Source organism: Opisthorchis viverrini, assembly GCF_000715545.1.
Source record: "Opisthorchis viverrini unplaced genomic scaffold opera_v5_187, whole genome shotgun sequence".
NCBI classification, from domain to species: Eukaryota; Metazoa; Platyhelminthes; class Trematoda; order Opisthorchiida; family Opisthorchiidae; genus Opisthorchis; species Opisthorchis viverrini.
This window is the reverse complement of record NW_008751845.1, coordinates 182,662-196,917: the sequence shown is the minus strand read 5'-3', so window position 1 is coordinate 196,917 and position 14,256 is coordinate 182,662. Positions and strand designations below refer to the sequence as shown.

At 43.4% G+C, this 14,256-nt stretch overlaps 1 protein-coding gene across 1 annotated transcript in view; it reads left to right on the top strand.

Annotated features, from left to right (window-relative positions):
- Positions 1–4,152: 4,152 nt before the first annotated feature.
- T265_14404 (hypothetical protein) overlaps positions 4,153–14,256 on the top strand; it is a gene marked incomplete at both ends in the record, with an annotated part of 11,040 nt that continues 936 nt past the window's right edge. Inside the window, 4 exons of the mRNA XM_009173478.1 lie at positions 4,153–4,352; positions 4,477–4,564; positions 8,658–8,926; positions 14,034–14,241. Coding sequence (XP_009171742.1) covers positions 4,153–4,352; positions 4,477–4,564; positions 8,658–8,926; positions 14,034–14,241 — 765 coding nt within the window. The remainder of the gene's footprint in view (positions 4,353–4,476; positions 4,565–8,657; positions 8,927–14,033; positions 14,242–14,256) is intronic.

Below are 14,256 nucleotides of genomic sequence, written 5' to 3'. Positions count from 1 at the left end.
ATCGGAGTATAAATGCTATAACTTGAAGTCTTAGCGTCGGAGGCTAACGCTGACTATACGCAAAGCCCAAATTGTGGAGTTCAGAATCCACACACGAAAGAGACTCTCATGTTGGCTAATTAAAAAAAGTTCATTTGACACTGCCACGAAGAATCTAACCTTTTGTCCCCTTTAGTCAAGATATGTAAACTGAGGTCACGCGCACTTAGTTCTTGAAATTTATCATACAGTGACACTTTCGCAAGGCCTTGAAAGTAGTATTATTCGGGGCTGTTTTCAGTTAAAATGTGCACTCAAACCAAAGGCCCGAAATAATACATAAACTGCTAACAACAGCAGATGTCTGCTCGTTTTGTGCTCTATTCTCAAAGACCAATTGAACGGAAGAACACCCTACGCTGAGGAATTGCTTGCTTGCCAACAGGAACTGAGCAATCACACGTAAATAGGCACGAAAGTGAAAACTTCATCTGCACAGTGTATTCGAAAAGCGACCATTCTCGGGTTTCTTTTTAGCCGCTTTGAATGTTCTTTAAATTGTAAACAATGACGAAAAAGTACCACAAAGCAACCTTGCATGAGAGGCGGGGACTGCGCTTTCACACCTGACTGGACACTAATCGCATGTTTCATCAGTAGAATGCATCGTTACACAACTAGCTTCTAGTGGTATTGGATGACTACCGATGCAACTTTTTGGCGGAAGTCTCATGAACCTCTTACAGTCTCTAAGCAACAATACAAAGAAATCACAACCGGGTATCTCTTGACGATTTCGAGAGCAACTTCAGCAAGTTTTCAACCACAGTCAACTAGTTGAATTCACAATGCACAGGACTTAGGACAGATCTATATTAACAGATGTCACGGCTGAAATTCTTGCTTATCAGATGAGCAGTATCCGCTGCGCTGAATTAGCTTCCGAATCGCTTTCCGTGTGGAAAATCTTGGTGTCCGGACCTCGCAGTGATGACACCAGACGTTGCTAGGCGTTCCATTTAGTCGTACAGCTGCGCTTCACTCCTGCATAATAGTCTGAATTCACACCAGGAATAGTGTTGTTGAGACAAAGTAATTGATTTTTTCGGCCACTGATTTGACAAGCAGAGCCTATTTAGAACGAGTCTTTTCAATACACACAGATGAGACCATGCATGGGACAATGCGTGGAAGAGAACGCCAATAAACGGACCAATACAGGCAACCCGACGTCATCTCAGCTATGTCTCTTGCATATGATATGCTGACCAGTGTGTCTGGGGAACAGGAGCTGTTATTCTGGCATTTTTTCTACCTTCAGGAGTCCACCAGAACAAAACAAAGCAGGGCTATTTGAACTATTTGAATGAAATTCGCGCCGTCAACCATGTTCTTCGTCTTCCACTAAGTAGCTTAGAATTCAAGTGAAATAATTCACCAAGGCGAACGTTCGATTTCATTGACCCGACCATCTGAGAACCGTGAGAAATAATGGCCTTACAGGGCTGACACATTTTCATTGACTGAATGCCTTGCTCAAAGATCTGCATGCAAAAGCGCCTTTCGCTAAAACACGTAGAACACACGGCGTGCCCGACGCATAGCACACTAGACGTGTAGTTCTGACCTGCCACATTAGATAAACATGAGGTCTATGCGATACTATGGGCTACTCTCACAAGAAAGACCCGGAATTAATATCCCGCATGCAGACTTTGCTCGTTTCCCTAAAAGGCATATAGATGAGTTGAAAGAACGCGGCATACGCGGCAAGGTAATGCCCTTGAAATGTCCTGGGGATCATCATTAGTAGTATAATCAGACAGTTGGCTGTATAGTACACATTAACATAAGCCCGGGATCTTCTGTCACAACAGGTGACCATGCTTCTCATGATCTTCTTAGTGCTTAGGAATTGGACGGTGTTACCATCACCCTCAGTTACGTCTGGGTTTTGTGTCGCGCGTTTCGATTCTTCTCAAAATTCTTGCGCTCAAATCGTCGTTATGTCCATCTCCTTGAACTCACAGCTTTTGAGTTGGTTGAACAGGACACATTTTGTTGGCCAAGCAAATTTACTTCTGGATGAAACCAGAAAGTTATAAAGGCTAGGCAACTACAGACACCACTGAAATCTGCAAACGAGTAGTTCATTTTGCTGTACTGGTTGTAAGTCGGTTTTTATCAAGGTGACGATGGAGTTAGAAGACTTAAAAGGAATTCAAATTTGTGTTCTCATCGTTTTTAGACAAGACTGTGTTTTCAATATATGCGTCAACCTAACGAACGCGCTTTGAACACTGTTGTCCAGGGTGTGCTGAGAGTTTAGGGGAACGTCATTTATTGTATGCTGCACCTGAATGTGGAGTAGAATGAATCCAACACTGCGATTGTAGTTCACTTAAATGAGTGTAAAATACGTGTGGCCCGATCAGAGAAAGTGCAAAATGTGGGTTTTCCCGATATACATGCACACGTACAATTAGAAGGACGTACAGCTAAGTAATATCGCTCGAGTACCGTACGGCATTTATCGCTCAGAGTAGTTAGTGTGTGGCCTTTTCAATAGAATGACAGAAAAAACAGTGAGAATTCCAATGAGATCGGAGGCTTCAAAAGAATTAACGTCGTTCACAAATGAAGGTCTAATCAGTTGCAAACATCAAACTAGGTTCTAATGTGCAATTAGAAAAAGAAGCCCGTCTTTTACGTGAATTTACTAGTCTCTTTGAATCATTTGTTTGCGGAAATTCACCTTGGTGTCAGAATTAACAGTTGGTCTGAAAACAGCTGTTCGGTTTGCTTAGCTCTCATTCTGATCACGAGGAGTCGGCGACTTGAGGAGCCAGGAGTGTACTGAAAACAGATTTTGTGTCAAGCCTACATGTGTTTTGCATGAACCTCGTCAATTGAGTTTAATTTGTAATATCTATAAACGTGACTGGGTATAAATTAATCGACTAAATAAAAGGCGCATTTGCTTGTGTTTTGGCAAACAGGTGCTTCAAGACGCCGTATTTGGGAGATGAAATTCCCAATGCGGTTTCTTGAGCTTAAGAAAAACCGAAGTTTGAAATAAGCACCATAGTATTCGCAGCGTCTCGTTGCTTGAAGTGGCCTAGATTGAGGGCAACGTCCACAAATTTGGCCCATGAAAGTTTTAGGTAGATGTGTGTTTGTATTCCCATAGTGACTTTACATTTTCGTGCCTTCTGGTTTGGGTTCCTAGCGAATGAAGAACCACTGTTTGGTGAGTAGTGAATTTGTTTTTCAAATGTTGGACCAATAGCTGCTAAATATGTATTAGCAATAACTGATTGCATTTGGGCAGCTAACTATGAAAATCGTGGTTCGCTGTGTGACATGGGTTGGCAAATTGTGGGAGTGAAAAGTCATTTATAACAACCATCGATCACATCATTTGGTTGGTGAACTCATCTACGTTTTTGTGGCGAACTTTACGTGGATCAATAGACTTGGGTGCTCTCACTTAAAAAGCGACAATCTCAGTATACAGACACGGCTTCTTGTGATTCTCGAAGAGTACGGACTTCAAAGCAGTACATGATGTTGGTCCTCTCCACCCTAAATATTTTTGCCAAAAACCAAGCTAACCTCGGTCCTTATGACGAGCATGCAGTTAGGTGTAAGACGAATGCATTTCCTTACCTGTGTCGCCTCCAATCGATTTGGCTGGCTCAACAGCTTTAGATTGCAGTGACCAAGGCCTACGGTCAGGAACATCAAAAAAGAAATGCCGGACAAAGGGCGAAACTTAAAACAGGGTGGTGCCAATATTCACTCAAAAATTGATATAAACATAATAAATTTTACAATGTTCCAAAAGTTACCAACCATTTTGCAGTAATTTGCCACGTATATGTGATTAAGAGGCCCTCGAAGGTAATTCAGCAAACACTTTCAAGGGGAAAATGAACAGTTTAACTGGGTGTAATTTCTTTCACTGGGGATTCTATCCACCAAATCCCACTTTCCTTTGCACACCCAAAACGAAGTGCTTTCAATGAGCAGTTTGTGTTCTCTGCTGTACGGAAGGCAGAATTAGGCACACAAGTGCATTCTTCAGTGTTTGCTCAGAAAGAAAAAATATAGCGTCTGGTTTTTCCAAACTTCACATTACTTTATGATGAATTTTTCTAAAAATCTGAAGTCGTGTCAAGCAACCTCCGAGATTCAAACGGATTTGTTTTAATCGCTGGAGGGTTGGCCACTCGGCAAACATCAGATGTCGATCGATCGTCACAAGCAGGACAGTTACTGGATCGTCGTTCGATGAGTCGGGCACCCCAATCACATCGCTCAAGTGTGAACACGTTCGCCTGTTCAGACGTGATAATTCAGATGCGTCCGACGTAAGTTGGTGGAGTAGTGGTTACACGCTCGCCTCGCATGTCAGATGTCCGGGGTTCAAATCCCGGCACAGCCATTGGATATGCACTGCTGATGAGCTCTAATATGAGCGAAACTCGAATCCAGTGCTTCTCTTTGGTGTGAACTCACCGGAATAATCACCCCAGAACAGGAGGACGAACGTTCAAACGAGGATGATGTGACTAAGAACAAAGTACCTATCCCGCAAAATCCCCAAAACTACAAATACTAGATGGCTGAATGCATTCTCTGGACAACTTTGAGAAGCAAACTTGCAAGATTGTGTTTCGGGGATGATGTACACTGCGCAGTTGATCAGCGGTTTTTTCGAAGAACAAAAGATATTTTGTTTGATGAAAGTTCCTAGCAAATGCCACGTTTGCTAGAAATAAACCTACCGAATAGATTTATAGCTGACGGTTGGGAAAATCTTATGGCGAAAATCCATGAACTTTTACGTTGCTAGTGACTGAATCTTTATCCACTTGATGTGAGTAGTTTGAGTACCACTAAATGAAGGTCACTGGCTTATTGTTTATTCGTTTAATACAAACCGAATCAAATATGAAGTGTTCATTATTCAACCCTATGTAACTCTGTTGCCAGTCATATTTTTTGTTGCTTAAACTTTTTCTGACCAGCTGCATTCCGAGAGAGAACTAGTTTGCTTTGTTGTTAGCACCAATGAGAATGGGAGATTTCAGTCTTTGTTTTGACGCATCTCAGCATTCTTTTACCATTCGCCAGTTGCTTCTTCTAATATCATTTGATATAACTTATCACTGCATAGCAGTCACTGTGAACACACTTTACTTAAATTTATCAGAGATACCAGCACCCGGTGGTGAGTATTGTACTACCTCATGTGTTCGAACTTGTCAATGCGTCCGTCTATAGAGTGACTAGATGTGAGGACTCAAGTTGCTTGTCCACAATCTCACAGAAGAATATTAACTTTGTAGAGAAGACCTACCCAGTGAATCGCAGTAGAAGAGTGGGTTGATTTCGTTGTTAAAAACACATGCTTCCGGGGTTGGAGGGTGATTGTCACACTCAGCTAGTCGGAAACACTGTGCGCTTTCCCTCTTTCCCACCTAGCGTATCTAAGAGGAGAATAGATCAACATCTGTGGTTCACGCAACACTGCGATCTGAACTGCAGGCTCGTGATTTTGATGCAAGTTAGGAATGAGTGAATGAAGGAGACAACAAAGCAAACGCTATTATTGTTCTTAAAACTGTGCACGTTTAAAGAGTGTCACCGAAGTCTTTACCTCTACAATAAAAAATTCCAAATAACTCCAAAGTTTCTGTCAGCACTTGATACCCAAACTCAGCCAATAAAAAACGACGTCTTTTCGAAATGGCCTGGTCCAAAAATGCATGTTTTTCACTAGTTAGGCCATTCCGTTTTCAGTGTCACTACGGGTTTCCTTTTCTTCACAACTGCAAATGTCTAATTTAATCCGCTCGACATTTCACATTATGTTGTTTCCAAAAACTTGCCACTCCTTGCCGACTGCAAGTGCACTTGCTCTTCGGGCACTAGCCAGTTTCAGAATAGTGATGAATCGCCACAAGCCATGATGGCACGATGGGCAGTAGCTCCGTGGTTTTCACGACATCAAGTCACATTTAGATGCATGTCACTTAGTTGATCGTGCCCGCTCCTAATGAGAAATCGTTCTCTAAAATGAAGCATCTGTCTTGCTTGTGAAGATGTCCTCTATTCTGTGTTCTCATGGGCTAATTGACAAGAGTGAATGTCGCACAAGCCTGCTAAAATTGGCGCTTTCCCGTTTCTACTGAGCGTGGAGCAATTAAAAACATGTATCGGTAATCCAAAAAACCATCGAGCAGTCTGTAAACAAAAACCACTTACATCTCTGAATGTTCACCTTGATAAACAAAACTCCTCTTACAACTTTATCTCACACCATGACACAGAACTGCCGCCACCATATGGTAAGACGAGTGTGCATAATTTCAGTTTAGTCCTGGCTTTTTAAAGACATTTGTTCCCCGTAGGCTCAGCAAAAACGCCCAAAATGTTCGGAATCAAGAAGTTCCAGATGCTTTTAGCTTCCGCCAGACGATGTTGACGGCGTCCGGAAGAGCTGTCCAAAAATAGGATATAGCAAAGTTGAATACCGCGATTGAATCTGCACAGAAAATTAGAACAATCGTAATCGGACTGCAGAAGAACGTGATGAGATGATCCCTTGCTACCGTGCTGGAACACTTTAGTGAAGGTCATGAAGACCATGGTTTCTCATTTTTATCCGCAGGAATATAGTGCAATAATCCAGCTTTCGTGGACATGAGTCATGTACAGTATCAATATAGGTCTATTTAGTGCCTACCGGGTGTCTTTTTACCCGATTCCCTATCAAAAATACGGCGAAAAAATGTTTTGCACAAACTCTATCGAATGCTTCTCGGTCCAAGCAATGTACTTTGCAAAGACTACTTTCTACGTCTGTCTGTTCTATCATCCGACATTTTTTACTCCTAACACATTCGACACAGTCAGTGTACCAATCAGACGGAACGCCCGCCTACTATTCTGTAAAAAACCGTTGTTATGAGAATGAACTGCCACATGTTCCATTACTTGGAATTAGTACACTGACAAGCATAGCAGGAGCAAGATCTGCTGCTCAAAACGTTTCTCGAAGAGTGCTCCAATTTTCGTCCGTTTGATATCAGTAAATTGCATTCTGAGTGATATCTATACCAGCCTATTCCTAGGGTAGCAAAGCCTGTACATCACACCAAATGGAAACTGCATTTCTGGTCTCGGGTTGGAAGAATTTTCGCGACGTCACTCTGTACAAGCAGGGTATACGGCCTTGTAGAACCACCCTTTGTAACTTCTGGTCTCTCAAATCTGAACCATGGCTCCCTACCACAATGTTAAGTGGGTCCACCTGAGTGAGTTACATCATTAGTACACTAGCAATGAAAGGTTGATATAAACCTTGCCGTGCATCAAGTCAAGGGCTCTGATTATCAAATTTAGGTTGCGTTTCACAGATCTTCATACTCATCTCATATGCAACCCACAGCATCTGGCAGTCTAAACTAGTGGGATTCCCAAACAGACTAAATTCACACGATGCTTATAAGGTTATCGAATGGACATGTGACCATGTTTGGCCGACATGTATATTCGTTCGCAACCACCCTTACTTGACCGTATAATTTGACAAGTCATTTCGGCCACGGGTCTTCATTGCCAAATGGAAAATTAGCAGGTTCCAATTTGACGTAGATGCATTGCTACTACCTGCCAACAGCCGTCCGTAAAGACTTTGCTTGTGTTGTCGTATTACTAGGTCAGTCATGTCAAGTCAGAACGTTACACGAAACCAATCCCGACATTAGAGAGTCCTGGTTCTCTGGTGCCTTCTAGTTTGGTACAAATTTACCCACTCATTTGAAACCGGAAATGTTTTTTTTCGCTTTAAAATAAAACGTCCAACTAAATCGCTTTTTGTATTCCCCACTGTTTCAAGAACAAGTTTACGGTAAGGCATGATTGTTTCAGTATTTTCACACAACCGAACGCGTATATTTTCGACCAAACTTTTGGTTTATTTTTTCTTACGCGTGATAATATTTACTGTCAACAAATCTCTGGGCAACAGAGACCCTGGGTAGAAGCCATTTAAAAAGACAATGCTTGTCGGCAAATCAATGTGAGCACAGCATCGGTGGTGCTTCAGCGGTGAGTTCGTTTAAAACACATAAATGGTTGCCACTGGGTGCATTTTCCCAAAAAATCTCCAACATGGAAAAGTCCACACAATCGTTAAAAATGTAATCACCCCTCTTGTTAGTGAAGAATTATATGGTAGTCACCCCATGGTGATTTCTTCTCGACTTCTCTGCTTTGCTACCTTACTGGCGGGAACACGGATCATGGCAACAAGCAATACTCTTGAAAAAATGGGAAAACATTTACCTAAGTTTTAATGGCGTGTTTCCAGCGTAAAACAAATGTGTTTTTCCTAAACGTGGTACCATCTCTCTCAAACCGTAGATTCCTGTCTGAGATTTCAATTCATTGATGAAAGCGGGCTTAGTTGTGTCACTCTGACCCCGAAAATTTTGGAGGAACGTGTGTTCACAAAGACGACAACATTGTGGATTCGCAATGTGTTTTCATAATCAACCGGTGAGTGACACATACTTGGAGATCACCCTCAACCAGTCGGTTAGTGAAAACGCAACACAGAGGAGGTGTTGTATCTCTTCACCTGCCCTAGCGCTACTGGGTTATAGTCAGAAGACAAGAAAGCGACCAGAAGGAAATGTGTATTAAGGCAATTACAACTCTCTATATATGATTCACTTGATGGTCGATCCACTGTCAACCAACCAGTGTGTCTTCTGCACGCCCACACTGGTTCTCGGACGGTTGTTCTTTTGTCTCGGTTGATCACAGATGGTCGTCTGTGCGCTTGTGTACGGTCATGGATTGGGCGTGTACTTTCTGTGTCCCTTTTTGAACTTTCCCCGGCACACGGTGAAATCGGACGTGATTCAGACGTGTGGGCGTAGCCTCACTTGATGTCGATCCACTGTCAACCAACCAGTGTGTCTTCTGCACGCCCACACTGGTTCTCGGACGGTTGTTCTTTTGTCTCGGTTGATCACAGATGGTCGTCTGTGCGCTTGTGTACGGTCATGGATTGGGCGTGTACTTTCTGTGTCCCTTTTTGAACTTTCCCCGGCACACGATGAAATCGGACGTGATTCAGACGTGTGGGCGTAGCCGCACGGCCCTGTTTCACATGATTGTTCCGCTGCGCAGTAGACTGATGCGCAGCCGTATTAGGAGGGCTGTAATTTCAGGGTTTTATTCCCCAATTTCATTAGGCAGAATAACGCTTTGGTGCTACACTCGCTTCAGTTAACCTGGACTCACAGTCCTCCCGGACAATTTCCTGCGTGTTTTTTTTTCGGTTCCCAAAATCAGAGCTATTTTGGCTAGTTTTTAATTGATTCTACAAGTCTGTCTTTGTCTTCTAGAGTTACTGTATTTCTCCACCACTGCACGGTAGGCCCACAAAGTGTTGTGAGCTGGCGTGTGGGTATCGAATCACGCCCTGTAATTGGGTGTACATATTGTTTGTATTTAAAACACTGGCAGCACTGAAGTACTACTTGCTCGTCTATGTCAAAGCGCCATGGACCCCTGAGTTTGCATTATTCTCTCAGTCGTTTCCGTTGACGAGCAGAGCATGATAGTTGCTAGGGCCTAAGGTTGTAAATACTGCTTTTTAAGACAACAGTGTCACTGCAAGGTATAGAACGTCTCAAGTTTGGATGCGAGATAATTTTAGACACAACCCAACCTGCTATATAAAAGCACTTTTATAATAGGATGAGTCTGAGTTGGAATCAGAAAGTGCACTCTGACCGTAGCAGGCAAAGACATACGACCATAAGCATAGCGGTAAGTCCCATCAAAAAGCATTGGCGGGCTGAACGCATTCCAGAAGGTCAATTGGATTTCAGCTTGCCTTTGGAATTCGGAAGGTGAATGCAAACCACTTCTGTGCTCTACCGTCACTAGATACCATTCACGGACTCTGGGCAGCGACGAAAAGCCGGTAAAACTGACCCAGCTCCCTTATACTCTTCATTAGTTTCGTCCAAACGGAACATCGGGCTCCGATGCAACAACGTATACTATATCACTGTACACATTGGGGGTGTACCAACTCTTGGTGTGATCAATAGGACTAAGGGTTAAAGTACGACTTCCAGGTCGATCTCAGATATTTGATTGCAAAGGTTACACATTTTAGTTTTCCTAATGATCATACCATTGAGGCCATTTAATGGCGTCGTATCCGTGGTACGTCTCTAATCTAATACGAAATACTAACCAGTTTGACCTGTGCGAGCACTAACAACACCCCTTTCTTTCTGTGCTAATCTTCGAATTACATGCCTCTGACGATCCAGTACGTCCCGCGTCACAAAAGACGGAGACAGGAAGAAAAACCCATTGAATACATCCTTAAACTTCTATATCACCTCTAAAAGATGAGACATTCTTTAAATGAACGCATCTGAACGTCATTTCGAAGTAAGGCACCGTCACTGAGGTCGACCCACTGCCCATTTAGAAATTCAATCGCCACAATCTCATAGCACACCGACGATTGAATTGCCATGCCGCCCAACATTCCCCGCCGGGTTTCAAGTCACACTCGAGCAGGATCATGTTGGCCAAAGCCGGTAAGACACCATGATTCGAGAGCTCTCAATTTGACTGTATCCGCTTTGGTTTCGTGTTGCCACATCATGGCCTGCTTTAATTTATTAAGCTATGTTGTTCAACCATTAATTCTGTGCCTACGTTGACGAAGTGGGATACTTGCTGACCCAGTTTATGATCCTTCTGATTACGGGCAGAATCCACCCCACACACTGTCTTCAGCTTGCTTGTCATTTGCCTATCGAGTGAGACCCAGTTTATCTCATTAATTCGCTGGCATTTCTGAAGGACATCAGTTGAAGAGCCACGCAAAACTTTATACCGATTACTTCTTGTTTGCAGAAAATACCGCAGCGGACACGGAGGAAGGAGCAGTCGGATATTCAAATTAAAGTGACTGTCATCAGATATTGCTTTGGACATTTTGCCTACGCATACTCTGCTGAATGTGTCGAATAAAGTTGACATTAGCAGTGTCTTTTGATAATGACTTTGGCACTCATCCTTCGAGTGACTCCATCAGAACCTTTCAGTTAAAGGCATGGGAAGAGTTTCCGCATTCTCGGAAGCGTCGCAGACCTTGGATTACCGTACAGAAACGTGTTTTCAGTGACATGGTAATCAAATCTGTGCAACGCTGAATTGGACAACGGGTTCCAATACAAGGAAGTCAAGTAGAAACCACACGTTTAAGTTCTCCATATATATGTGCAAACTTGTACACCAAGTCAAGTTCAAACAGGTTCAGACAGAACAGTTTGGTCAAGGGGTATTGATCTGTCTTAGCGGGTGTGGCATTTTTCCCCAGCCTCAGGCCAACCACCGCTGATCAGAGGTCAGAACTTTGAGACAGATGTTTTGGTCGGTCAAATTAATCCTCCGTTCGTCTAGGCTCAAGCCCCCAGATAGTATCTTAGCGATCACACAAGCACCTCCCTTGCAGCAGTTAAGTAACAATACACATTGCTGGTGCACTATGTTCACTGATGACGATGATGGCGATTGCAGCAAGATCTGGACCAACTACAAGGAATTCGGTGCGATCTTAAGGTTCAGCAATTTCCCGAACTTCGTCGTGGCTGCCATCAGAATACAAAACGTTTGTCATTTATTTTTTGAGGAACATGGTCACAAACATGTAAAGTGAATGTAAGCGATGAATGCGAAAGGATAGCAGGAGAATATGATAGAAAAGAGAGAAACGTCTCATACGAATCCATGCCACCAACAGTTCCGGGCAGATGAGACGGATCCCCACGTATGTAAAAGTTTTGATATGCTAACTCACGTCTAAAGACCAACAACCGAAGAAAGGACAAACAATGTTGAATGCTCTTCAAGGCGCGGTAAGCGCTAGCGCAATGAAGGCTCACACATCAGGCACAAACCTAGAGCGTTACCTAAAAGACCGGCTCAGTCCATTTAATATATATGCATGAACTTGAAAGCAGTGGCCATCTTATTGTGCCGCCTGCTTGTTCCGCTCACAAATCCAATAGTTCACCCAATGACACTGTCTGTGTCACGGTATATCGGTGAAGTCAAACCTTGTCTTAAGCCAGACAAAAAGAACAACAAACTTACTAGCTGTGACAAATTCCTTGGCTTTGGCAGGACGCTTGCCGCAACCATCGCATAATTTTCATATCTAGGTCGCGAATGGCCTCTCCAATTTGAGTTTACGACGATGTTATAGGCGTGCTTATCGTCTACGTCGTTTTGAGGTTATTTCCAAATCCAATACGTAAGAAACGACGCGAAGAATCGAGCTTTTCCACAAAACTTCTCGTCGTTTTTAGAGACACAAAAGCCCTAGCCGCCAGCAGCCATCAGAATACAAATTCCGCACCCGCAGTGGGCTCGGAATTTGTCTAAACAACTTCTAATAAAACTGCGGTCGCGTGAAGAGAGCTTAAGGGCCCGGATAATTACCATCAAATGCTAAAACATTATGTTAAAGTTTTTCTTTTTCGAAGCGCGGTTTCAGAGAAATTTTGGGTGTGCGTCTAGGACGCGGCAGTAATCTGCCCGAAGTAAGCTGAATCTCATACGTGGCGCGTGCTACATTTTTCTTAGATGAACCAGTGCAATCGTAACCCGGAATTTAAGACTAATCTACAACATGTCTTGGGGCTAGTTACAGAAGTGGATAACTAGCAGTCTCAATGGAAAAAAGGGAAGCTGCAGACACTAGCCGAGATCTTTGTGTACACTGACGGTTGGCGAGAAGATGGAATTGATTGTAAAGTGCTTTCCGGCGTGCTATCACAGCTTCTGAAAGAGTTTGTGGTGGTCTGGCTACCCAATAAGTTAGTTTACCAGGAGTGTGTGGCAAAGAAATAAAAATGATTACGCTAGGTTGGGTATACAAAAATAAAGAGGTCAGATGGAACAGACTCACTAACAATTGTTCTCTTTAAAATAGTTCGTCGTTGGCCCAGGTCAGTGAATAAACAATAATCCAGTTATGTTGGTCCAGATGTCTTTTTCTGAACACTTCCCACATATAATAGATCCCGAAGATGTCTGAAATGTTTTGCTACCAGAGTTAGTACATGAGACTCGCGAATGACCGCTACAAGCGCAAGCGTCCATCACGCACGCGTCCATCACACACTCTCGCGATTTTCGGATTACTCAAGAATTCGAGAGTGGGGTCACATTTCCCAAGAGCTAGAACTCATCATGTGGAATGATGTCATCACCTGACTGGCCTATGAATGGTCGACAATAGTAGGACCAAGTGGGTCGAAATCGGACTATGGCTCTTCTGAAAAGGTATTGGAATTGAGCTCGACCCGACTGCACCTTGGGACTCCTAGTCCAAATCAACGACTTGTCGTTACAGCAACAGACAAGAGTTCTTAGTTTCTATGAGTCCTCTATCCAGTTTCCACAGGGTTCCATTTCGTTTCAAATGTGCACCGTCAATGTTATCGTGACAAGGTTCTGGGTGAAATGAGGTAGGCCTAACGGGACTGCATCAGCAGACTAATTTGAAGGTATATTTGACCTCTTTAAGTCCTCAAGTTTTTTAGCGATGGAGTTTCATTTTCTAGCAGTAGTTTTGCTCACTCATGGCATCACCAATAGGTTTACCGCCGGCCATAATTTCAGGGAGTATATGATGCCCAAAACTACTGACCTGGTGGACCTTCCATTAAGCAAAGGATCGATGGTTTGAGGTCATTCCCACGCGTATCATTTCAGTTTAACTATGCGCAATTGCACAGTATAGTTCGAGGGCTGTATACATGGTGACGGCTTCGCAGACCCCCGTTAGTCACACACGGGACCTCGAAGCTATTTGCTTCAGTGCATGCTTCTAGCCAAACAAAGATATTCTGAAAGCAGATCACGGTTTCCTGAGGATTACTAAAATAACAGTCGGCGAGCTGAACCACCTCCTCGTGGTGCCGACCGGGTAGCCTGGACGTCTGTCTGGGTGAGCTAAGAGTTCAGCAACTCCAGACAGGGCCAACCACCCCGTTTGGTTTCAATGTGCTGGTTACTTTCGACAATGTATACTACGAATCATCTGGCGCCTCCGCACCAGTTCCAACCAGTACACAGGAGAGACTCGTTGGGTTCACGTGTGAGGAATGTGGCAAGTGCTGCAAATCGAAAGCTGGCTTTGTAGCCCATCATCGA